The 27,069-nt window shown below is 37.1% G+C and overlaps 1 protein-coding gene across 14 annotated transcripts in view; it reads left to right on the top strand.

The window, feature by feature from the left end:
* Positions 1–27,069, top strand: part of Dlg2 (discs large MAGUK scaffold protein 2) — a 1,919,116-nt gene that overhangs the window by 1,457,741 nt on the left and 434,306 nt on the right. For all 14 annotated transcript variants that reach the window (XM_040732003.1, XM_040732001.1, XM_040732000.1 and 11 more), the window contains 2 exons: positions 11,984–12,128; positions 14,233–14,371. In XM_040732003.1, the coding sequence (XP_040587937.1) occupies positions 11,984–12,128; positions 14,233–14,371 (284 nt within the window). The remainder of the gene's footprint in view (positions 1–11,983; positions 12,129–14,232; positions 14,372–27,069) is intronic.

The raw sequence follows: 27,069 nt of genomic DNA, 5'->3' as shown, positions 1-27,069 counted from the left end.
AGTAATGACCCAACTGGGATTAACAGACATCTATAGAACATTTCATCCACATAAAAAAGAATATACCTTCTTCTCACCACCACATGGAACATTCTCAAAAAACGACCACATACTTGGCAACATATCCAACCTCAGCAGCTTCAAAAAAATTGGAATAACTCCATGCATCTTATCAGACCACCATGCTTTAAAATTAGAATTCAACAACAACACAAATTGCAGAAAACCTACAAACTCATAGAAATTGAATAATGCACAACTGCACCATGCCTGGGTCAAAGAAGAAATAAAAAAAGAAGTTAAAGACTTCCTAGAATTCAATGAGAATGAAGACACAACATACCCAAACCTATGGGACACTTTGAAAGCAGTGCTATGGGGGAAGTTCATAGCACTAAGTGCCCACATGTAGAAACTGGAGAATAGTTATACTAGAGAATTAACAGCACAGCTGAAAGCTCTAGAACACAAAGAAGCAAACTCCCCCAGGAGGAGTACATGCCAGGAAACAATCAAATTGAGGGCTGAAATCAATGAAGTAGGAACTAGGAAAACAATACAAATAATCAATGCAAGGAAGAGTTGGTTCTTTGAGAAAATCAACAAGATAGACAAACCTTTGTCCAAACTTACCAAACAGCAGAGAGTGAACATGCAAATTAACAAAATCAGAAATGAAAAGGAGGACATAACAACAGACTCTGAGGAAATTCAGAGAATCATCAGGTCATACTTTGAAAACCTGTACTCCACAAAATTTGAAAATTTAAAGGAAATGGACGACTTCCTGAATAGCTATTACTTACCAAAACTGAATCAAGAACACATAAGCAATTTAAATAGACCTATAACCCCTATGGAAATAGAAGCAGTCATCAAAAGTCTCCCAACCAAAAAAAGTCCAGGTCCAGATGGCTTCAGTGCAGAATTCTACCAGAAATTCAAAGAACAGCTTATAACAATTCTTCTCAGAGTATTCCATATAATAGAAGCACAAGGGTCTTTGCCAAACTCTTTCTATGAGGCATCAATAACCTTGATCCCCAAGCCACAGAAAGACACAGCTAAGAAAGAGAATCTCAGACCAATATCCCTCAGGAACATTGATGCAAAAATACTCAATAAAATACTGGCAAATCGTTTCCAAGAAAACATCAAAACAATCATTCACCACGATCAAGTAGGTTTTATCCCAGGGATGCAGAGATGGTTCAACATACAAAAATCCATCAACATAATCCACCGTATAAACAAGCTGAAAAACAAAAATCACATGATCATCTCACTAGATGCTGTAAAAGCCTTTGACAAAACCCAACACCCCTTCATGATAAAGGTCTTGGAGAGATCTGGGATAACAGGAACATACTTAAACATAATCAAAGCTATATACAGTAAATCAACAGCCAACATCAAACTAAATGGACAAAAACTCAACGCAATTCCTCTAAAATCAGAAACAAGACAAGGCTGTCCACTCTCTCCATACCTTTTCAACATTGTACTTGAAGTTCTAGCCATTGCCATATGAAAACAAAAGGTGATCAAGGGGATACAAATTGGGAAGGAAGAGGTCAAACTTTCACTGTTTGCAGATGATATGATAGTTTACATAAATAACCCAAAGAACTCTACCAGGGAACTCTTAAAGCTGATTAACACTTTCAGCAAAGTAGCAGGCTACAAGATCAACTCAAGAAAATCAGTAGCCCTACTATATACAGATGATAAAAGGGCTGAGAAAGAAATCAGAGAAACATCACCCTTTACAATTGTCACAAACAACATAAAATACCTTGGGGTAATGCTAACCAAACAAGTGAAAGACCTGTCTCGCAAGAACTTTGAATCTTTAAAGAAAGAAATTAAAGAAGCCCTCAGAAAATGGAAAGATCTCCCATGCTCTTGGATGTGGTAAAAATGGCAATCCTGCCAAAACTAATGTACAGATTCAATGCAATCCCCATTAAAATCCCAGCACAATTCTTCACAGACCTTGAAAGAACAATAATCAATTTTGTATGGAAAAACAAAAGACCCAGGATAGCCAAAACAACCCTGTTCAACAGGCAACATCCGGAGGCATCACCATCCCTGACCTCAAGCTCTATTATACAGCTATAGTCCTGAAAACAGCTTGGTATTGGCACAAAAATAGACAGATAGACCAATGGAATTGAATTGAAAACCCTGATATTAACCCACACATGTGTGAACATCTGATCTTTGACAAAGAAGCTAAAAATATACAATGGAATAAAGAATGCATCTTCAACAAATGGTGCTGGCATAACTGGAGGCTGGCATGTAGAAGAATGCGAATCAATCTGTGTTTATCGCCATGCACAAAACTTAATTCCAAATGTATCAAAGACCTCAACATAAATCCAGTCACAGTGAACCTCTTAGAAGAGAAAGTGGGTGGTACCCTTGAACAAATTGGTACAGGAGACAGCTTCCTGAACATAACACCAGTAGCACAGACAGTGAGATCAACAATTAATAAATGGGACCTTCTGAGAAGATTCTGTAAGGCAAAGGACATAGTCAGCAAGACAAAAAGGTAGCCCACACAATGGAAAAAAATATTCACTAACCCCACATCTGACAGAGGGTTGATCTCCAAAATTTACAAAGAACTCAAGAAGCAAGTATCCAAAACACCAAAGTATCCAATTAAAAAGTGGGCTGCAGAACTAAATAGAGAATTTTCAATAGAGGAGTCTAAAAAGGCTGAGAGGCACTTGAGAAAGTGCTCAACATCCTTAGCCATCTGGGAAATGCAAATCAAAACAACTCTGAGATACCATCTCACTCCTGTCAGAATGGCTAAAACCAAACCACCAATGACAATTTATGCTGGAGAGGATGTGGTAAAAGGGAAACACTCCTCCATTGCTGGTGGGAGTGCCAACTTGTTCAGCCACTTTGGAAATCAGTGTGGAGATTCCTCAGAAAAATGGGAATAAACCTACCACAAGACGCAGCAACTCCACTCTTAGGCATATATCCAAAAGATGCCCATTCATACAACAAGGATGTCTGTTCTACTATGTTCATAGCAGCCTAGATGCCCCTCAATCGAAGAGTGGATAGAGAAAATGTGGTACATTTACACAATGGAGTACTATTCAGCAGAAAAAAACAATGGAATCCTGAGATTTGCAGGCAAATGGATGACACTAGAAGAAACCATCCTGAGTGAGGTAATGGAGTCATAAAAAGAGAAACATGACATGTACTCTCTCATATATGGATTTTAGACATAGATCTGGGGAATGCCAGCCTACAATCCCATGGCCAGAGAGTGTGGGAAACAGAACCTTCAATCGGTGGCTGATGGAAGAAGAGGCAGACTCCCACGGCTAAGCACTGAGCTGAACTCAAGAAAGCCAGTAACAGAGAGGGAGGACTGATGACCAAAGAGATTAATACTGGGCTGGTTTAAACCCCAGAATCGGCTGACCTGACAAGAGTTAAATCTTGAATCCCAGGCTGATGCCTGGGAATCCAGCATGGGACTGCTCAAGACCTCCTGACTGGGGGTGTCAATGAGGAGGCCTAGGTAATCTATTGAGCCTTGGGCAGTAGATCAGTATTCATCCCGATTATACACAGGGACTTTGGACTCCCATCCAACAATGTGAGATGCACTCTCACCCTGAACTCTTGGGGGGGAGGGTCTGGTCCCTGCCCTGGATGAAATGACAGACTGTGGACACTCCCATGGAGGGCCTCACCCTCCCTGGGGAAATGAGGGGATATTGGAGGTGGGGGCTGGGGGGAGGGCACGGGAGGAGGGGAGGGAAAGGGAGAGGGACCTGGAACTGACTTGTGAAGCAACCTTGTTTCTATCTAAATTTAAACTTAAAAATAAATAATAAAAAAGTGTGCACCACCACACACACAAAAAAAAAGAATGAAAATCTGGATAATTATTACTTGGACTCCCTTCTAGTTTATCTCAAATGCAATAAATTTTAAGCCAACACAACTGTGTTGATTTAGTTTATTTAAGGATTAAATCTTTCCTGTTGATTTCTTTTTATTTTGCTTATACTCAGGGTATTAACGTTGTTTATATAACTTTCTCTACAGGTAGCATGTGCTATGCAAAAAGCATCATTATCAGTATGGACATTTAACTAAGGCCTGTGGATACTATGCAACTATTCTACCACTTAACTATTATATCTAACTTCAGTAGTGTGGTGTCTTTCAAAGTTCAAACACTGATCTATAACCGCTAATAGTTTTAGCCTCTCCATATACTACTTACCAGTTTTATAAAACGTTAGCTATTGATTTGTTTCCTTGTTTGTTTTATGGTGATAAGAATTGAACACAAGGCTTTGTATATAGAAGACAAGTATGCATCACTGAGCTATATGCCTAGACCTAAAGTTATTTTACTAGCCCACCCCACTAGCAAAGCACAAGAAGTTGCCATTAATACATGCAAATATCTTTAAATGGCATAAAACAATTTAGCGAGAGAATAGTTGATTTCGTCTTTCACCTTTCTTACAACTCTTATGTCACACTCTATCCCAAAGGAAACTGGAAGATGGTGGGAACCTGGAGGGAGGAGCAGAAACAGAGGCTATGCACGAGTGAGTGCTGCTTAGTAGCTAGGTCCCAGTGGCTCTTCTCTACCTGCTCTATTATATCATCCAGAGCCACAGGCCTGAGGATGATCATCACCTGCAGTGGGCTAGGCCTTCCTGCATTAGCCATTAATCAAGAAAATTCCCCCAGCGGCTTGTTCATAGGCCAGTCTAGCAGGGGAGTTTCCTCAGATGAGGTTTCTTCTTCTCAAATGACTAGTTTGTATCATGTTAACAAAAAAAATACCAGGACACTATGTTAGTGTATTCTATACAAGAACTAAACATAAATGTGATAAATATTAATGAAATTCCCTCTTGTACCTCATGAATTGCCCTGGCTTCCCATTGCCCTGTGCATTTAGTGACCAATGCTATGCAGGAAGCTTCAGTCATCAAAATACCACTCCTGTCTTCTACTCTTTCTATTCTTATAGAAGGAAAGGTTAAGAAATGTGTGAGTAATGGGGAAGAAAAATTCATCCAGCTGGAGCTTTGATTGTGCATTCTAAGTGGAGGTGATCAGGGCTCTTTTTTGTTTAACGTTTTCCTCCTTATAGCCTCCCTGACACAAATCAAGCATCCAATAACTGTGTGCCGTTGTGTGAATGACCTTCAAGCCTCTTCTTTACCTCTCTAATTAACGCAAATAGAAAACGGAGACTCAACACAGTTTCCCCACTCTTTCAATAAAATATGTGGATTTTGATCCCTTTAGACATGGCACAATCATTATTTTGTAACATATTTAGCTCATTTCAACTCTCGTTAAGTGCCAGGTACTTATAATGCTTCATGTGGGAGAATGCAAAAAAAATGAATATGATTTTGTCACCCCTTTGAAAACACTAAGGCAGTTAAAGGTAGGAAGAGAAATTGCAGGAGTATGTGTTGAGCACAGGAAGGGGTGACAGCAGTCCCCACCAGGAAGAAACTATTTCCAGCAGCAGGATCAGCTATAGCTCAATACTTGACTGTGATTATTTGATTTCTATCTGCATAGCATTTCCTTTATACAGGGTTTTTGCAAGTTCATGGTTTCATTCCTTCCTCTTAAACACAAACCACAAAATAAACACAAGCATTATCTTCATTTGACACATGGAATTCCTCGTAAAGGTATTTGCTGACTCAAAATCATGAAACTAAAACCTGAGACCAACCTCATCACTCTCAAAATCACCTGAGAAACATTTAAGTTTCAGGGATGTGATTTCTAAATACACGTGTTCATGAATCCTTTCAACAATTAATACCATACAAAACACAGCTAGAAATGAACAGGCCCTCCATTCCTAAAAATGCACACATTTAACCAAGTTTAACACTTGGTTAGTGTTTCTCATCAGTTTAAATGGCCCTCTTTGTCATTCAGTTTCACATTACTCCTGATATTGCTTTATATGGGACTGGTTTCGATTCTGTTTTATTTAAGTTTTTGTTTTTATTTTGTCTTCTGGTGTCCACACACATGGCATTGCATGAGCATGACTTTGTATATCACACACACACACACACACACACACACACACACACACACACACACAGTTAATAGGAATACTGATACATATCCATCATTGAAAACGTTAAAACCAAGAAAATACGAATTTTCCAAAGATAACCAAATCCTCATATTTCCTATTTATTAAGATTTATTATCTCAGAAGAAATTTTATGATCAACAGTTTATTTCAATATACTGTAGAGGTTTTCTTCCCTCAGGTTATACATTTTTATTTTCCCATCATTGATATTACTGCACTGGATTGATCTTTTTATTTCATGATCTAATAACCAAATACTTTGTCGCCTTTTTAAAACTTAGCAGTAGAGTTTAGGATTTTCCTCTAGGGTTTGTGAGTCACAAATTTCCTTATACTGTCTTTTTAAGTAGTCCTCTGTCCATAATCATTTCCCCCATCTTTTCCTGCAGACATGAATATTCTTTCATGCAAATTAGAAACCAGGTACTCAGGTACTCTGGTACTCCAAGCTTGCATCACAGACTCCTGCTCATTATTGCCCCTCCTACCCTTCAGCCTCCTGCTGTTACATTGGGTTGGATGGAGATGCTGCTTACATGTAACTTGATTTTCCACAAAACTGGCTAGATTCCCTTCCTGTGGGTCCCCAGCACCTCCTTCTCTCAGCTCATTTGCCACCCTGCATATGATGCTCCCCAATCCATGCCATTGCATCTGTTGAGACAATAAGTCACCTTACCTCCAGGTTTTTAGTCTTGGGTCTCAGCCTCAGTCCTCTTTAGTGTTGCAAGTATGAGGCCAGGCTGCACATATGCCCCCTCCATGGAGTGTTTCTCACAGACAGTATCTTATTCAAACACACATGAGGCAAGGCTGCACATATGCCCCCTCCACTGAGTGCTTTCCAAAGACAGCATCTGACTTAAACATGCCTCATCTCTTTCCCTGAAACCAGGCCAGTTGGTCAGTGTTCACCATCATAATCAAATACTTGATGCAAAATTCAAAGCTAAAAATCAAAAGGCAATGAAAAACAATGACAGGAACAGCTAACCAATCAATGTAATGTCTCTTCTCTCTGCACACAATCATCTCCAGCTGCAGGCCTTTTATGTTGAGAGTTCATAGCATAGTGCACACACATAATTAACCCAAACAAACCCACTTTGTGAAAAACAGTTTTGAAGACTTCAGCACAAAAGAGTACTTTTTGGTCCAGTTTTTTTTAAGAACACATAGAAGTATCATCAGAAAAACCCTAATTAAACTCATCAGTTCACAGATGTTTACAGAAAAATGATCAGCAAGAAAATTGTGCCAAGAAATACAGTTTCCTGGGAATCAAGGTAGATGACAATAAATAGGAACAAGGTTAAGAACCAACATTAAGTATTTTACTGTACGGCCTCCTTCCATAGGCCAGTACACACTACAAAAGTCCTTTGAGGCAGTGACTGTTCCCATTTCTATTTTATGGAGTACATAATTGAAGCTTGGAAGGCTAAATAGGTTTTCTAAAGGAAAAGATCTGGGAACCACCAACACAAGGAGGTCATATCTTAGTTCATGTGAAAGGAAACCCAGTGGCTCTGTGGTGTGTGTGTGTGCGTGTGTGTGCGTGCATGCATGTGTGTGTGTCTATCTGTCTGTCTGTCTGTCTGTGTGTTTGTGTGTGTGTGTGTATGTGTGTGTGTGTGTGTCTGTGTGTATATATGTGTCTGATATACAAAAACATGCTCATGCAATGGCATGTATGTGGACACCAGAAGACAACCTTCAGGAGTTGTTCCCACTTTAAAGATAGAAATAGTTGAGATTTAATACTCGTTGACCATCTTTTTTCCACTGATAATTAACAAGCTGTATGGTTTCTGTATCCTGGGGTAACAGACAATAAGCTCTTCTCAAAATAAAAATGTGGTGCCACTTGTAATCATTTTATAGCTCCAAAAATCTGCCCCTCAAATGACAGACTCTGGATATCCCCCATGGTGGGTCTCACCCTCCCTGGAAAATGGAGTGGGGATTGGGTGGGGATTTGAGGAGCTGGGGGGGACCGGGAGGGTGGGAGGGAGGGGGAGCTGGGATTGACATGTGAAGCAAGCTTGTTGCTAATTTAAATTTTAAAAAAGTAAAAAAAAATTTTAATAAATGAAAATTTAAAAAAATCTGTCCCTCTTTTATTTTCCCAACATAGATGTTCCTAGGGCTGTGATCACAACATTCAAAGACACCTAACTTGGTGATCAAGCATTTAGAGACAGCACCCATTTCCAAACATATTTTCTACTGCTGTGCATGATCACTTTCTTTAGTCACAAGTGGGGTCACCTTAAAACAAAAGAATCATCTAACGTAAGATTTTTCAAAGGATGGTGAGCTGTATTAAACCTCCTATTTATTGTATATACCTTTGATGACTCAGTCATTAAGCTGCTTTTGCAGAGGACTTGGGTTCATTTCCCACATGGCAACTCATCTATAACTCCAATTGCAATGGATCCAATGTCTGCTTCTGATCTCCCTGGGCACCAATCATGCATGTGGTAGGCAAAACATTCATATCCACATTCATATATATATATATACATATATATATATATATTTCCATGATCTCCAACTATGTGGTAAAGAATATTATGTAAATGTTGTTCTTACTATTTTTATTATTTCTCTATATAATTTCTCTATGATTAATGTTTGCCATCACCAACTGTGTTTGCCATATCTGGGTCCTCCACATTCATTCCCTGTGTTTTGTTCTACTCTCTTATTATTCATCCAACAAACTGTACCTTGTTGGAGTATGGGTTGGTTAGAGCAACAACCTGGAAGCTGACGAAGCAGTGAAGTTTGTCATATAAGTTTGAAGATATATTATTTATGATTTATAAAAGCTTGCCTGAGAGCTCAGAAAGAAAAGCTAGGCATAAGTCATAGAGGTCAGGCAATAGTGATACACATCTTTATTCTGAGGACTCAGGAGAGAGGCAGATGGGTCACCCCACCCTACAATAGAGTGAAAAGTAACAGAGCTCATGCCTTTAAACTCAGTACTAGGGATGTGGAGACAGGAGTGATATGGCTGAGTGGAGAAAGGAATATAAGGCAGAAGGAGGAAGGAACTCAGAGCTTTTGCCTCTGAGAATTCAGGAGATGGGATTTTCATTTCAGCCGGGTAAAGGTAAGATCTACTGCTTGACTGCTTTGCTTCTCTGATCTTCAGCTTGAAGCTTGAACCCCAATATCTGACTCTTGGTCTTTTATTATGTGTGCTGCAGAAGTTGCTTGTTAGAGGATGATCCCTGGGCCTAACATTCCTGACTTTTGATCCTGCCCCATCACTTATCAGACCAGTGACATACACTAAAACAATGAAACATCACAGTAACCTATTAGACAGCTTACATGTATTTTATTTTATATTTATCTTACATAAGACATAAGCATGATTGCAAGAACTTAGTGTATTAAAATAGGATAGTTCCTGCGTTTATTTTGGGCTATGTATAGATACTTTATGACTGTGATTATCATTTATAAGAATATTATGGAAAAATAGTGCTACAAATCACATATAAATAAAGTACAAAGGAGGGAGAATGTGGATCACAGCCTCACTCATCTGTAGCTCCAGTTTTCTGAGTAGTACATGAAAGCACACAGCATCCTTCTCCAGCCTACCTATAATATGACTCATCTCTTTCCACAGAATCTTCATGCAGCACGTGCAATCTACTTGTTAATCACTTCATTCCCACCTCAGTTATCAAACAGATGGCCACAAAGTCACCATGCATGCCTTTTATTACCTCTTATTTTATTTAATAAGAGTTGAAGGGTGGTGAGTCTGATAATTTTATTATAATTTCCCTATTGTATTATTTATTCATCTTTTGCATTAACTTATTATGTGTAATTTTTAAGTTAAACCTTTGTACATTGAAAAATAAAAACCCAGAAATAGATATTGAGGTTAAAGCTGATGGTCAGATAAGCAAAGCAGCCAGACACTACCTCTTACCTCTACCTCAGACTGAAAGGGTGATCTTGGCTCCTTGAATCCTCAGAATGAAATGCAATCTCCATGAATCCTCAAAGGTAATAGCTCTCCCTGTCTGAAAACTAAATCTCCACATGAGACCCTTTGCTTCTCCTTTTCATATGTGCCTAGTGCTGGGAATAAAGGTATATGATTCCAAGTGCTGAGATCACCTTTTTGTAAGCTATTTCTCTCTTAGACTGGGTCAATTTTGTGTAGTTCAGTGTGGCCTTGAACTGACAGATCCATCTGCCTGTCTTCTGAGTCCTGGGATTAAAGGTGTATGCCACCACTGCCTGGCTCTATGACTAGCTAGTATGGCTGCTGGGGTTAAAGATGTGTATCACCATTGCCTGACCTCTATGGCTTGTGAGTAGCTTTGTATTCTGAACCCTCAGGCAAACTTTATTAAATCATAAATAATATATCACCACAAACCTCATTATATATTTTTGCTTCTATGAGACAAAGTTTTCTCTGTTGCTCAGGTTAGCTTATATCTCACTGTGTATCCCTAGCTAACCTTAAATTACACTTTTTGAATATTTATTTCCAATTCTCCATTGATGATATCTTTCTGGTTGCATCACATTAAAAATCAATAAGTACTAGACACACTGAGAGTGGGATTCCTGCCATGAAGTTAGACTAGCACTCGATACAGGCTTCTCTTTGTGAAAATAAAGAGGAGTTCATTGCTGGTGACACTTACAGAAATATAATACATTTGAATGCGCTCACCTGTGAATCCTTATTAACACTCTTTCCTTAAAAAATAGACTGAAAGCCAGGAACTGAGAGTACACATAACATAAGCAAGATCTTGGTTTCAGTTCTCTGAAATGCAGGGTAGAGAGGGCTCACAGAGTCCTGGCATGAGAGTAAACTGGTTTCATATTTCAGAACAGGTATTAATAATTGTAACAATGTTATTATAGTTGTATCTAACAAGTCATGGATATGAGTTACACCAAAAACATCCAAGCCTGATAAACCCAGATAGTTGTCTGTCATAATATTACTTATAGTAACAACATATTAAGAGCAAACTAAACAGGTTCTAGCAAGAGATAACTTAAATCACTGTTACAGCCATGCAAAACAGTGAAAACAAAAGTCATGTTGCTAAATTATATTACTGTTACAGTCATTCTAGATCTTCAATACAGATTACAAAATAATGTGTCTAAAATGGTTACAACTTAAAGAGATATGTTTAAGTAGGAAGCTTGTGAATTATTTCTATATTTGGGGGGTTGAGTTTTTTTTTAGTTTCCTTCAATTAATATACAATGCTTTATGTATATTCTTTCTTCACTGTGTTGTTTTCATGTTTGTTTTTTCTGGTGCTGGGAACTTAATCCAAGGCCCTCACATATTCTCAGTAATCATTAATTATACCACTGATATGCATACCCACCCTGACATATAGATACATATATGTAGATAGATAGATAGATAGATAGATAGATAGATAGATGACATTTTCATCATAAAACTGTATTAAATATATAAAAAGATCATTTGGGTCTTTTTAGAAATATTCTTCTGTTTGCTGTTAAGTCACTTTCTCAGATGTTGTTTATCTAAAAGTTGGCAATCCCACCACCATTTATATGACTGATCCTTATGGTCCACTGACCCTGTTCTGTGGCATTGACGACTATACCTAACCTGCTTGGATTAAAGTTTACACTGTATATTCTATCAAGAATGCTACACATACTGAACTAATCATTGTAACCCGGTCTATTTATAAGGTCATGATTTCAAATTTCACACTGTCTTCTTGGGTAGTTCTCTTTCACTTCATAGGTGTAGCTCTCATATTTATTGTTCTCCTCTTTCAGGTAAATAACTATAGTTTAGAAGAAGTCACACATGAAGAGGCTGTAGCGATATTGAAGAACACATCCGATGTTGTTTATCTAAAAGTTGGCAAGCCCACCACCATTTATATGACTGATCCTTATGGTCCACCGGACATTACTCACTGTAAGTATGGTGCTCCTGTGCCATCTTCCAATAGCTTGCCAGTTATACAAAATAGACCTCCGCAAAGCCATTTTCACCTCTGCTTACCGTTTCAATCATGTCAAGCTTCTTGAAACACTTCAGGGAAAAAGTTCTATGCATAATTCCCATGTAGTTTTACAGGTCTCCAGCTAAGGATTTAAAGGTAGAACATCTTGAGGGATTGCACGTTTACCAGTGTAAAGACAGAGTGATGTGATTTTAATCATGGTGACTACAATAGCGTTGGCACAACACTCCAGAAGATAATTTCTTAATCCCATGGAACATGAGTTCTGCTGTGCCAGTGTATTCCCTTGTTCTAGTTCAGATCTATGTAGCAGCAAAGTGAAAGACTGATGCTGGCAAAATAAACCATAGATAGCTGTACACTTCCTTCTAGGGGAGGGGCTTGGCTTCTGGAATAATGAAATCACTATTTTCAATCATCATCATTGCTTTTATCTTTAGCTGAATTTGTTATGCTCTAAAGAATCAAGAAAATAATCAGTCATTGTCAGTAGCAGTGAGTGAGGCAGCACTCAGAGGACATTAACTAACCTGAGTTACTATTCTGGGGACCACACCGCATTCACTGCTAAGTAGGACTCACTCCCTCTCTTCTGTCTGCTGGGCCTAAATTTAGAATTTACTTTTGATGTAAACCTAATGGATGTTTTTATTGGCATAAATTATCTTGTGAGATTTGAAACCTTGGAGTTCTATTGTGAGTGTGTACCCAGGATACCTTCAGGACCAACTGTTAATTAGTACTATCGCCTTAAGCAAGCGTTGAATCTTTCTTAGATTTAGATGTTCCTCTTGAGCAAAATTCAAGAGCTAAATATCCTTAGCTCTAAAGGCCTATTACCTTAGCTATTACTTTTTGAAATAATGGTTCTGAAATACCTCACCCTCCAAATGGTCTTTTTTTCAAAGAAGGCCCTAAGCTGAGATAAGCCTAACCTTAGGGCAGAAAGAGTTTTGACTTTCAGAAACTTGATCTGAATAAATTTATAGGAGTCAGGTAGGTTTGAGGGTCTATGACTCACTTTGTAAAGGGCATACAAATACAATGGCAGATATTTTTTATAAAGGCAGAACACAAAGTTTTCTAATTGATAAAAATAATTTATCAGCCACAAAGAAGGTAAAATAACACAGATATATTGTTAGCAACACAATTTGGTAGAAATAAGAGGCAATATAAACAGTCAGATAAATGAAATACCCTTGAGTGACTCAGAGAAGGAGGATTTCTGATCTTCCTTTAACAGAACTGAGAAATTTCACATATAGTCGTCTTCAGAATTATACATCAGAAATGGAGTAAGAGACACAAATTATAGATACTCCATTCAGTGGTACAGATGGCAGAAACACAGGTTTTGTTTGAGGATTAACAGCTTGTGTAAGGAGGGTTGAAATGGGTCAGTTTTATCAATTTTATAAAGAAGAGACTGTGATGGTACAGAACATGTAAGCAACAGAGCAAAAAAAAGTTCTATTTTAAGAGTTTTCCTCAGCATATGAAACAGTTTTGAGGAAAGAATGGAAAGGAAAGAGTCCCTGTCAAAAGGTGTAAACGAGAAGATGGGTTAGGGAAGAACAGAAGAAAAGTACTTGACACTGTAGACTTCCTGTGATGAAAGCATAACATATTTGTGGAGAAGGTTTAGTAGGAGAATGTATTCCTTGGGAACCTTTTGCTTTTGATAATTGGATATTGATTATGTAAAATGGATGTGAATCCTACAATTAGAAGATAACATTTTCATTTCCATAGAAAATTAATCATTGCTCTGAAAATGTGTGTCGATTTTCTCCTCCAGTTCTTCTTATCACCTAAGTATCCTAACTTGGCCTACAAATATAACTTGTTATTACATCTTTCCAGATCTAAAGGTCACTGTGTGCTTATATATGGGAAATTCAAACAGCCAACAACTCATCCCTCTCAGAGAACAAGAAAAATTTTGACATGTAGCAAAGTCTTTGTATTTTTAACACATCCTCTAAAGTATAACACATTGAATCACCCACATAAAAGGTTTGATTCCATTTTTTTCTCTCCCCAATTCCTTAGCTTATTCTCCACCGATGGAAAATCATCTACTGTCTGGTAACAATGGCACGCTAGAATACAAAACTTCCCTGCCGCCCATCTCTCCAGGAAGGTACTCACCAATTCCAAAGCACATGCTGGTTGAAGATGACTACACCAGGTCAGATATGCTTCTAGTTTAATTGGGTTGATTGTTGTTTCTAGGAACAAGTCCCATTTATGTACTATGTCAGCTGTTACTTAGCAGATAAACTAAAGCTTCTACGTGCTCTTCAAACTCACTGTAGTTTACTTTCGGTGAGAATCTTTAAATACCTGTATAGGTGTAATGGGATTTCCTGCAATATACACACACATCTCTTGTGAGAAACAGTATTATATATATATATATATCACAAAGTGATTTGCCAACACTTGTCACATTTGATCTCACTTGAGTTTTGTGGCTATTCGGTAGAGTTGGTTTTAAAACTTTTTAAAAGATGATCACACCAGGTTATGGAAGGAATGGAATAACTTGCCTATATTACCCATTTGGTTGTGTGATGTCAGAACTGAAAGTCTCCTCTTCTGACTCTACTTTCCATGTTCTTACTATCCATGGCAACCCATATGTAGTGGAACTTGGGAGTTGCCATACCCTCGCTCTAGTGCAAAAACTATAGGTGAGAAGAAAGAAGTATAATTTGGTCCTAAAACTTTCAAATTCATACACCATGTTAATTCCAAGAGGGATCAGTGTAGCAATCTCAGAACATGCCACTAGTTTGTTAGTACCACAAGTGACAACATATGGCCACGGCACTCTAAAAATATCAATGCTGAGGGTTCACAGAGAAAATTTTAAGTCATTCATTCAAATTTTCATCAAGAATAATCTAACAAATACTGAGTGATAAATGAATTAATTGATGGGTGAATAAAAATGTTCACTTTTTTCTTTGTATTTTTAAACATGTTGTTCCAAAACTAGTACATAAGTAACATACTTGGCAAATGGGTGAAACTATGGTTATGAAACAAAAATCTACCCAAGAAAGACAGTTCTCTTTAAGAGTACAGCCCTTGATAAGTGGCCCACTCTTCAATGGAAGACTACAAAACCACAAATGTTTAGGAAGCATAAATTAGATTTGATGGATATAAAAAATGAAAAATGCTGTAGTTTTGAAAAAAGACACAGAACATATCTGGGAGAAGTTAGGAAAGGGGTGAATATGATCAAAACACACTATACAGAATACCCCAAGAATTAAAAATAAGATCTCTCTCTAACTCGATTCATAGTGACCTACTTTGAGATGACCAGCGTAAAAGCCTATAGTGAAAATTTCAAACACATACAAATGTATACTTAGATACAACTAGGGGTTGACATTGACTTTTCAAAATATGTTCACAGTTTACACATTTCTCTGCAATTTGGCTTTTTCTTGATTTTTTTAAAAACAACAATGCGTGTTGGTGGCACACATTTTTAATCCCAGCACTTAGGAGACCAAGGCAGATGGATTTCTCTGAGTTGGAAGCCAGCCTAGTCTACATAGTGAATTCCAGGACAGCCAGTGCTACACAGAGAAACTCTGTCTCAAAATACGTAATCTCATATGCATATATATGAGATTATATACTATATATACTATATGTATAGATTATATACTATATATGTATACTATAAATATATTTCCCCATATATATATATACTTAACAAATAGAGATGGATTGCTTTGGTTTTATATCATGTCTGTCTAATTGAAGTTATTTGTCACTTTTGACAAAGTAAAGGAGACTTCAAGCTGCCATATGTTTATTCTTTGGCTTTTCTGTTATTTGGTACATGTTTTTAAATGATTAAGCATTTCCTGTTTATTTTGCAATATCAGGTTTGCTGACATATCTTGTTATATCTTTAGCCAATAAACAAAACATTTAGAAGCTTAAAATGTACATCATGCAGATTTCTGGTGCAGAGATGTCTGAGCTCTGTGTTCTTAATTAAAATGAGGACCAGGGCAAAGATATTCATTAGGGCTCATGAAGTATTTTGTAAATATAGACACCTTTAAGCACCGAAGAATGGTCTGTTTGCTCTCAGGATGCCACTAATATTGAAGCTGATTTTAATTTGAAATGTTGTTTTATCTTATTAGGATTCATAATAAGTTAACATTTGTTAAAGTCTCTTTATAATCCTGGCCACTTGTTAGCTGTTCAACATACTCTACTCATTTAATCCTTCCAAAAACAGAGAGATGAACCTTCATCAATATTTAGAGATGGAGAAAATTAAACTTCACTCTAAGAGTTTATGGCTGCATAGCTTTTAAATAGAAAAACCTTGTTCTCTGCCTGTTTTAGAATCCAAACTAAAAAGCATTTAGATTTCCTCTTTAGTGTCAAAGTGAACATAAATTTAAATAAACTTTTCTCATTAGAGAAACACATGACTGGAAAGGGTCTATGGGTCCTTTTGAGCTATAATGTCAACCTGTCCAGGTGAGACCTGTCACTATCTCTGGCTAACTTTGGCCTTGGATTAATTAAAGAAAAAAATTTGTAACACTTTGTAAATTTTAGAGATTATCCCTCTATCAGATGTGGGTTTAGTGAATATCTTTTCCCATTCTGTGGACTGCCTTTTTGTCTTGTTGACTGTATCCTTTGCCTTACAGAAGCTTCTTAGTTTCAGGAGGTCCCATTTGTTAATTGTCGATCTCAGCGTCTGTGCCACTGGTGTTATGTTCAGGAAGTGGTCTCCTGTACCAACTCGTTGAAGAGTATCTCCCACTTTCTCTTCTAAAAGTTTCAGTGTGGCTGGATTTATGTTGAGATCTTTGATCCATTTGGACTTAAGTTTTGTACAAGGCAATAGACATGGATCTATCTGCAGTCTTCTGCATGCCAATACCCAGTTATGCCAGCATCATTTGTTGAGGATGCTTTCTTTTTTTCATTGTATAGTTTTAGCTTCTTTGTCAAAAATCAAGTGTTCATAGGTGTGTGGGTCAAAATCAGAGTTTTCAATTCGGTTCCATTGGTCTACCTATCTATTTTTGTACCAATACCAAGCTGTTTTCAGGACTATTGCTCTATAATAGAGCTTGAAGTCAGGTATGTTGATGCCTCCTGAAGTTCCTTTATTGTATAGATTTGTTTTGGCTATCCTGGGCCTTTTGTTTTTCCATATAAAGTTGATTATTGTTCTTTCAAGGCCTGTGAAGAATTGTGCCGGAATTTTGATAGGGATTGCATTGAATCTGTAGACTGATTTTGGCAAAATTGCCATTTTTATTATGTTGATCCTACCAATCCAAGAGCATGGGAAATCTTTCCATTTTCTGATATCCTCTTTGATTTCTTTCTTAAAGACTCAAAGTTCTTGATATACAGGTCTTTCACTTCCTTGGTTAACATTATCCCCAAATATTTGATGCTGTTTATGGCTATTATAAAGGGTGATGTTTCTCTGATTTCTTTCTCAGCCACTTCATCATCTGTATATAATAGGGCCACTGATTTTTTTGAGTTAACCTTGTATCCTGCCACTTTGCTGAAGGTGTTTATCAGCTCTAGGGGTTCCCTTGGGAAGTTTATCCCTGGCATACAAATGGACTTCATGTGTCCATAACACAAAGAGGGATGCTCTCTCAGCCTGGACTCTTAGGGGAGTGCCTGGACCCTGCCCTGAGTGAAATGACAGACTCTAGATATACCCTATGTGGAAGGAAATGGTGACAGGATGGGAGGCTGGGGGGATTGTGGGAGGGTGCGGGAGGAGGGAAGGAAGTGGGAACTGGGATTGACATGTGAAGCAAGCTATTTAAAATTAAAATAATAAAAAAGGAAAAGAAAAAATGTGTAACACAATGCCAATTACCCTTGCTCTAGTAGTTTATTCCATTAAAGTGACTTTATTGTTTAATAATCTTATATATTTCTTCTTTTGTAAAATAATTATCATAATTAATAGGAGTTATTATGCCCTTACTTAGACAATAAGACATTGGCAATTTTATGTCAGTTCCTATCCATTTTAAATGCCATAGGTGTTTTGAATAAAATTTTTAATATTTATTTTTACTTACTTGAGTGTGTTTGTGTGTCACATGTATGTATGTGGTTTTTGAGATGAATGGAGGGTATAGAAACCCCTGGAACTGAAATTAGTTATAGTAGGTAGTAAAGCCACATGATGGATGCTGAGAACTGAACTCAACTACAAGTGTTCTTAACTGCTAAGCCATCTTTCCAGTCCTGAATCAAAGTTCATAAACAAGCAGGTTCCAACCACTAGTGTGTTATGTAGCATGATCCTAGATCCCTAATACCATAGGAGGTATTTAAGAAACATTTATGAGTGATTTTAAGGTTTGTATAGATACCATAAAAACAACCATAGCATCAAACAAAATTTTAAATAAGAGGTAACATATTGATATATTATTTATAATTTATTAAAGTTTGCTTGAGGAGTCAGAAAGCAAAGTCAGCCACAAGCATAGAAGCCAGGCACACACCTTTAATACCAGCAGCCAGAATCTAGAAGGTGGTGGTATACACCTTTAATCCTAGGAGGTAGGCAGATCTCTCTGAGTTCAAGGATACCCAGGGATACATAAGACTGACTCAGTCTAAAAGAATGACAGATCACAGGATTTTATTAATCCCAGCACTAAAGGGGAATAAAAGATAGGAGCAGGGTCTTCAGTATTGAGTAGGAGGCATTCATTCTCTAGCCAAACTGAGGAGAAACAACAGTTTGAGGCTTGGTGAAGAGCTCATGGATCAGCCCTTTCAACCTGAGTTAAAGGTGAGAGTTAGTGGGCATCTCCTTTGTTTTTCTGAGCTTCAACTTGAAGCTTGAACCTCAGTATCAGTCTCTGGGTCTTTTATTTTTGTGTTACAGTGACCTTGATTCTGAACTTGAGAATATGTAGTTATTGATCAGAATTAAAAAATAAGAAAGAGCATTTATAGTAGGGAGATAACTTGTAAAGATTTAGATAGGAATATAAACTATGTTTGCAAGTGGGGTATGTGTGTTTGATTTCTGTGTGATAGTCTTAATGCTTAAAATAAAAAACTGAAAGAAGTTAAGAAAATTCCTCATGTCATAGAGAAAGAATCAAAGAAAGAATTCTAATCAACCAATATCTAAAGGTCTCCTCCCCACATCCACACCAGGTATCTGCCAGAGATTATTTTATGGCTTGTAGTCCTGGCCCTGCCACTCTGTACCTACATAACCATTCAAGTCACTTAATGTCTGTAGGTCCTGAATTCCTTGACTATAGATTTGGAGTAAAAGATCTTATTATACCTTCAAGGAACTACAAGGTTTTAATGTAATAATAAATTATGAATATTACATTCATTTTTAGATTATATGGGTTTGATACTGTCTTTGACTGAGGACTTCATTGTTATCTATCTAAGTAGCAAGTCAAGAATTCAATAATGACGAGAGTTTAGCAAAGAGGGAAGCATTTCTATAGATGCAGGATTCTTAAACAGCCTCTAAAACCACACCAAGGAGGAAACATCTGGCTACAAATCCCTATTTTTTTTAGTCTGTTGCAAGGAGTATTACACTATTCCTCTAATTTACACTCCCTCTGTTATGGATAGACAGCAAACATTCTTAAGCAATTTTGGCTAGAACAATGCTACACTGACTTAGTTATCTTTTTCTCATTATATTTGTAAATATTTTCCACCAATTTATAGACAGGGAACCTAAGTAAAACAGTCTAGGGTGAAAATGTCTTGGTAGAGAGCCTCACCTGCTTGATTGGTTATATCAGTACATTCCACCCCACTAGCTAGGAGTCCACCTCTACCCTGTTTGCCCCCAAACTACAGAATACTAACTTGCTAGGTATACATCTGACATATACCCAAGTTGTCTTTTCTCTTTTATTGATTTGCTTATCCAGTGATTGATTATTCAGTTTCTATAATGTATCCCACAGGTTGTTACAAACATCACAATAATGAAAACACATTGGGTCATTGTCCTTATGGGATTTATATTCTAGTATAGCAATAAAATAGATAGAATTAAGTTCAAAGTTAGTTGAGAACTATAGAAAAATACAATAGGATCATGTGATAGGCAATGACTAGGAAAGAGCACTTCATGAGATAGGCTACTCTGAGGATGACTTCCTGAGGAGACAATAAAGATAGTGTTGAACTGAGAATAGAAGAATGAAAGCACATGACTATGCAAAGATCAGAGATAAGGACACTACAAAGAAGAGTGAGGTGGAGAAGGAGGAAGAGGAGGAGGAAAAGGACAAGGTCACTGCAGCAGGAATAAGTGTAGTGTGTATAGGGAATTTGGCTAACGGGAGAATGTACAAAATCAGGCTGGGGTAGGAAGCCAGATGACAAAGAATTCAGAGGTAATGATGAAATATGAGTTTAATCTAAAGTACAATAAGAATCTCCTGAAGAGTACTAGCCAGCAAATCTAAATTATCTGGTTTATGGGATTTCTTTAAGTCTTCTTTGAGAAGTTGTTGGGCCACTGAAGAGATGTCATAGCTGAAAGTGGTGGCAAGGGGGTCAGAAGTGGGAATGCAGAGAACAGGGGAATATGAGCTGTATTTTGAGCTACATCTTACAGTCCATGCTCATTATGAGGAACTAGCCTGCTCTAGTTAGACAATTTTACTATAGACCATCTTTAATTTGTTTCATTGCTTGTCTACACATCGCAAAGAAAATATGCTTCCAAAGTCTGGAGACATTGAATTAAACAACACAAACTTCCCAACTATCGTGTCTTGCTGAAAGTCTTTTAGAAATTGCTCAGGGTGAAGGGCATCCATCATGAAGAGGCTCTGGACCAATCAGAGCTAGAGCTTCCTGTCAGGGAATAAGCACGCTGTTGCCTCTCTGCTTTTAATCTTGAAGTCCGTGGTTTAGGCGTTATTGAATCATACATAATCTTTTCCTATGTGCTTTTAACCAAATACAATGAAAAACAACCAGCAGGACTGTAAACAGGCAGCTGACCCTGCATGAGAATTCTGATGAACAATGAGTGATTAGATTCTAAGTTCCCAAGGCCACCTGCTCAGATTTGACCCCAGCTTTGACATCTTTCTACTACATGACCTTGGGTGTGCTACATAATCACTCTCCTTCAGCTTTTTCCTTTATAAGAGGAGTAGAGTAGTACTTCCCATACTGTAGGTTTATTGTGACAATAAGCTGAGTTCATATGTGTGGAATCTTGGAAAGACATAAGTCCTTCACTGAACTAGCTGCTGTTAATACTACTTAAAAATAAGGTCTATAAGACAAACTTTTTCACAAATAAAGCTTCTTAGTAAACATCTTCCAACTACTTACTGAAATACAGCCAGCAGTGTGATACACCTGCTCGAGGACTGTATAATCTCCATATGCTTTTTCAACTTATTTACATTGTAGAGCACATTACAATGCTTTATTACAAGAAGCAGTATAATCTGATAGCTTTATTGAGAATGTTTATTTTTATAACTACAAGGAAAATCTAATACTACCTTAACTGAAAATATAAAGTGGGTGTCAATGGAGTCAAGCCTGTTACAAATACTACCCGCCTGGCCTCTGCAGCTAAGAGCAGCTTTGGGTAATTTGTAGGGTTTTGTTTTTCTTTCTTGTTTCTTCATAAGAGCTGATTGCTAACATCAAATAGGATTTCTCTGTTAAAACTATATGTGAGTGTCAGCAAGAAGGCCTGGGCAACCTATGGGGCCCTGAGCTGTGGATCAGTGTCTATCCCTGATATACAAACAGTCTTCGTGTGCCTATAGCACAAAGAGGGATGCTCTCTCAGCCTGGACTCTTAGGGGAGTGCCTGGACCCTACCCAGAGTAAAATGACAGACTCTGATATCCCCTATGTGGAAGGATTTGGCAATAGGGTGGGAGGGTGGGGGGAAAGGGGAGTGCGGGAAGAGGGGAGGGAGAGGGAACTGGGATTGACATGTAAAACAAGCTATTTAAAATAAAAAAAATTGGAAAAAAACTATGCACAGCATGAATATGTTCCTCACAAATTTTATAATACTCATTATAAAATATCAGCAAATCATAAGCAGATGCCTTGAAGTTACCCATTCTGCTCTCTGTTGTTTGCCTAGTTTCTCCAACAGGGGGCATGCTGGTACAAGTCTCCTTCAAGGTGAAATGTTATAATGGAAAGGAGGGAATGGGTTAACCTGTGCTAGAGACAGAGACTAGATCATTAAGTACAAGTCACAAGGGGCGTTTTCTCTTTATCGATGAGGACTCCACATAAGCATTAAGGTTGACTTACACAAGCCCGGAGGTGTGATTTATAGAGTGATTCAGTTAGGAACAGAGTATTAATGGGGAAGTTATCAAATTTTAATTAAAGAGGAACACCTAAAAACATATTGGAAACATGTTAAGTTGCTGTTTGCTGTCAGAGAAATTAATTTAATGTTAGTAAAAATGAAACTGTAATGATAATGTAAAGATACGTAGATGTCCTTTATGGAGATTCATCATTCTCTATGCTCATAACAAACAACATGATGCCTAATATCTTATAGAAGACAGTTATTGTACATCTATACCTATGTCACTGATATAAAATTCAGATTATTAAATCAATGCTGCTTTACTTTGTGACACAAGAGTTCATCCTCACCCTTACAGACTGACTGATGTAAAAAGGAAGGAGAAAATAGACTAATGATGAACCGTGGATAATTTTGTAGGGATCAATATAAAAGGCATCAACCACTGGTTCATATTTGTCCCTTGGACTGAAAGTTAATTGCTATCAACAGCACAATGTGCAGCTTTTTTCTGACCCTTATTTTTGTGAAATGAAGCAAGTTACACGCTGTGACTCAGGGCAACTAACCATAACCCTCTAGAAGGTTGCTCTAACTGCCATGTATCACTGAGATGATAGCAGATTAAAGAGGTTTTCTCCTTCCTAAATGTACCCATGTATATACTTTGGTAGTGAGTAAGCAGTGACAGCACTATTATCACTGAGTGACTTCTGCCGTTACCTGTATCATTAGCTGCTGTGGGTGAGATTATTTCATTATTGCTCATTATCATCACCATCATCATGATTTTATTATAGAGATTACTCATTGTTAATGAACACCTTAACAAATACAAGGAAGCTGTAGGCTATCATCATTACATTCCAAATATATATATATATATAAAATCTTACTCTATTGAAAACTTGACTAATATAAATTTGGGGGCTATAAAATTCACTTATTGCTTTTAGCTGATATCAGTAATATAGACAATGACCTAAATTATACCTGAATAAAAAATCATTTTGAAATATTACTTTTGCATAATTCACAGACATTCTTTACAATGTTCACCTCTAAAACCATTTTCTTATTATCCATCAGCCAGGTTTATGTCCCATTTGGATTTCTGCTCTTTGTTTTTTATCTATTTTTATTATAAAATAATTTATAGTCACACAAATTCATAAAATTAACAAAATATAAAGAATGACAAAGTATTCTACTAGAGGAATATAATAAAAATTTAAATCATTAAAATTTTTTCAGTAGCTATATAATAGTTATCTATTATATGCAGTTGAACCATAATTTGCTTAAATGAATTTGTATTGCCTATTAAGTTATTTGTCTTTATAATATTCACAGTTTTTCTGACCTATGACCCCTGCATCCTATTTATGTCAAAGACAGATGTCTATATCTTTATTGCCCAATCAACTTCTCTCTTGTCCCTGTTAGACTTTTAAACAGTAAATAATTAGAATAGTAGACTGTTACTTGTTCTCATCCTGCCTCTTCGTAGTCTTCTCTTTCACAGTAAATGATCACTGTAGTCCATTGTTGGCTTGCCACAATGGTCACTGTGGTTAGCCTCCTCTCCATTTTCCTTTCATGTCCTGGATCCTACTGACCAGCAAACTTTTCAAAATACACTCATAATGTGCTCACTTCTCTATGAACAGCACACAAGTGGATAGCACACTATTCAAGACACAACATTTGTTATTTGATTATTGCAGAAGTCTCCAAATGATTTTTCTTTCTAACTTCTTTATTCATTCCACATAATGCATTTATGTTGAAAATGACAAATCAGGGAATGTGACTGAGACTATTGGCAAATGTGAATAACAGCTTCTACACACTCTGCAAATTAATAAGTAGTCATATTACCACTGGTATAAAGGAAAAACCAAGATGTGTATTAGTAACCAAGGAATGGAGTATTGTCTGTTTCCTTGTACAAAGGTATATCTGTTCTGTGAAAACAGGAAAACTTGTTTGTTTTGGATGTCAGTTCTAGGAAAAAGAAGAGTTCCTGGAACATATTTAATACTTAGTAAATATGTGTATTGTAAATATAATAGAATTGCATATGGGACAGTATTGGACTGTTTAGTATACTAACAGATTTGTTTCTTAAAATTTTTGGCTGAGTTTATTCACCCAACTACCTTTGGAAATTTTTCTTCAAACTCTTTCATTTAAATTAAATTTCTAATTTTAATCTTATTTTTTGTTATGTTTTTAAAAGAGTAAAATTTCAAACCTATCCTCATCCCCCATTCCCTCCTCTCTAATTCCTTACCAACTGCCTCCCACCACCATTTCTCCAAACTTCATGTTATCTTTGGGTTTTGTTTGTTTGTTTGTTTGTTTGTTTATGCATCACCACTGCAGGGTTTAATGGTTTGGGGTATTTTTATTTTTATTTAAATTAGAAACAAGCTTGTTTTACATGTCAATCCCAGTTCCCTCTCCCTCCCCTCCTCCCCTCACCAACCCACTAACCCATGTTTCCCATGGAGGGTGAGGTCTTCCATGGGGGAGCTTCAAAGTTGTGTTATCTTTGTATTGATTGTTTTAATCACTGTTCCACTTAGTGCTGCCTGTATGTGAAAAGGTATAGTACTATCTATTGAAAGATGGGTAGCCTCTCAGGCCATAGCCCAAAGAAAACTGACTCTCCCTCCCTGGAAGCTTTAATATGCCTCTCATTCTAGCCTATTATTTTATTAGCATATATCATTATAAAAAGTAATGGAATTTATTATGACATTTTCATACATATACATCATATGCTTTGACCACATGATTTCCCTTTGCATCATCATTTCCCCATGTCCCTTTCCTGCTCTTCCTCTTCTAAAATCTCTTTCTAATTGAATTCCTTCCTTTTTCATGTTTAACCATCATGTTTTTGCTTTCTCCCTTTATTCTCCATTTCTGCTAATTTGTTTGGTTACACCTTAGTTTAAACCATGCATACGTTATTTCATCTTTCTAGCTTTCCTCTTATTCATGTAATAAATATTAGTTACCAGTATTTGATAGTCTCAGGAACACAGTTATGTGAGGTGCTCAGAGATGCAGCTGTGTAAACACAAAGTATGATATAAGATATGTGTGCTTGTTGAAGAGGTCTGAGAGCTTCAGAAAGGGCATTTGGTAGAGGCGGGTAGGTCAGAGACAACTTCGTACAGGAAGTGACAGAGACTGGGAATACTAATAGGAGATGGCCAATACAAGTGTCTTCTTATGACAGCTTCCCCAGAGTCCAGCATGTGAGGGGAGAAGAGTGTAAAAGTCACACACAAAAGAAAAGGAAGAGTTTATTCAGTTCATCCTCTGGCACCAACATGGGCTTATGATTCTTACAAGTTATATTCAGGATCACAACATAGCCAGTCATATGCAGATATTATTTAAATGCCTTATGGAATTTATAAGAATTTATGGAGATGTTTGTATATCTTACAGACTACAAAGTGCTTTGAAGTGCAATATTTAGTTAGCATAATAATTAAAGAAGGCAACTATTGTAATTATTCCTTGCACATGCGGTAACTAACAACAACCAACCCATGTGGACTCAACTGTGAACAATGGAAGCTACAAGAGTTTGTACAATAAGGCAGGTTAAATGGTTTAGACAGAACAACTGGTAAGTAGTCTCAAAAATGTAATTTATAAAATGCATAATACTTTTATCTTTAAAAACATATTATTGGAGATCTCATCTATAGTCCTAGATAACTTCTTAAATTTCCAATGTTTCCAGACATATAACTGTTTCTTGGGAGAAGGTAAGACTAATAGAGGGAAGTCACACACCTCTGGGAACTAGGCAGATACAGGAATGTACCAAATAAACAGTGTAAAAATGAGAGGATGATGGTCAAAAATGCAAGGTCAGTTATGCAGGATGAGTAGGTGTTGTAGACATAATGTACAGCATGGTGACTACAGGTAACAGTAGCATATAGTTAACATGTATTCCAGGAAAGACTTCCCTAATAAATGGCTGTATAATGTGGGGCTACGCATACCCCTACTTTCTCAACCGCAGATGGCATTGAAGAACGGATCCCACAATTAAGATAGATTAATAGTCACCATTTATTTAGTTTCTTCTCCATTCTCTTTTCTTACAGACACTAATTCTTAGCTTTCATGATTGATAATCTAAGAAAACATTTTCCACATAAAGGCAAATAGGGGAGAGATAGGGAAAGCACCATTTGGTCTAAGCTTACTTATGGATTTGTCACATATAATACAAACATTAAATCCTAAAGAGCATATGAGAAGCAATAGTTTACTAAGGTTCATTTTATACCAGACATATTTCATGTGTTACCACATTGATCTGCCATTTCAGTTGCCCTGGCGTGAATAGCTCTCCTCAACCATTTTAATTAAAGAGGCTATTTTATCTTCTTTATAAATTATTTCTGGTCAACACTAAAACTAGTTGAACAATTAAGAAAATGTTAAAGTACATCTTGAACAAATAGTAACAACTTACCACATTCTCAATTTTCACC

The sequence above is a fragment of the Mesocricetus auratus genome, unplaced genomic scaffold (assembly GCF_017639785.1).
Source record: "Mesocricetus auratus isolate SY011 unplaced genomic scaffold, BCM_Maur_2.0 Super-Scaffold_4256, whole genome shotgun sequence".
Lineage (NCBI taxonomy): Eukaryota > Metazoa > Chordata > Mammalia > Rodentia > Cricetidae > Mesocricetus > Mesocricetus auratus.
This window is presented reverse-complemented; position numbering and strand designations above follow the sequence as displayed.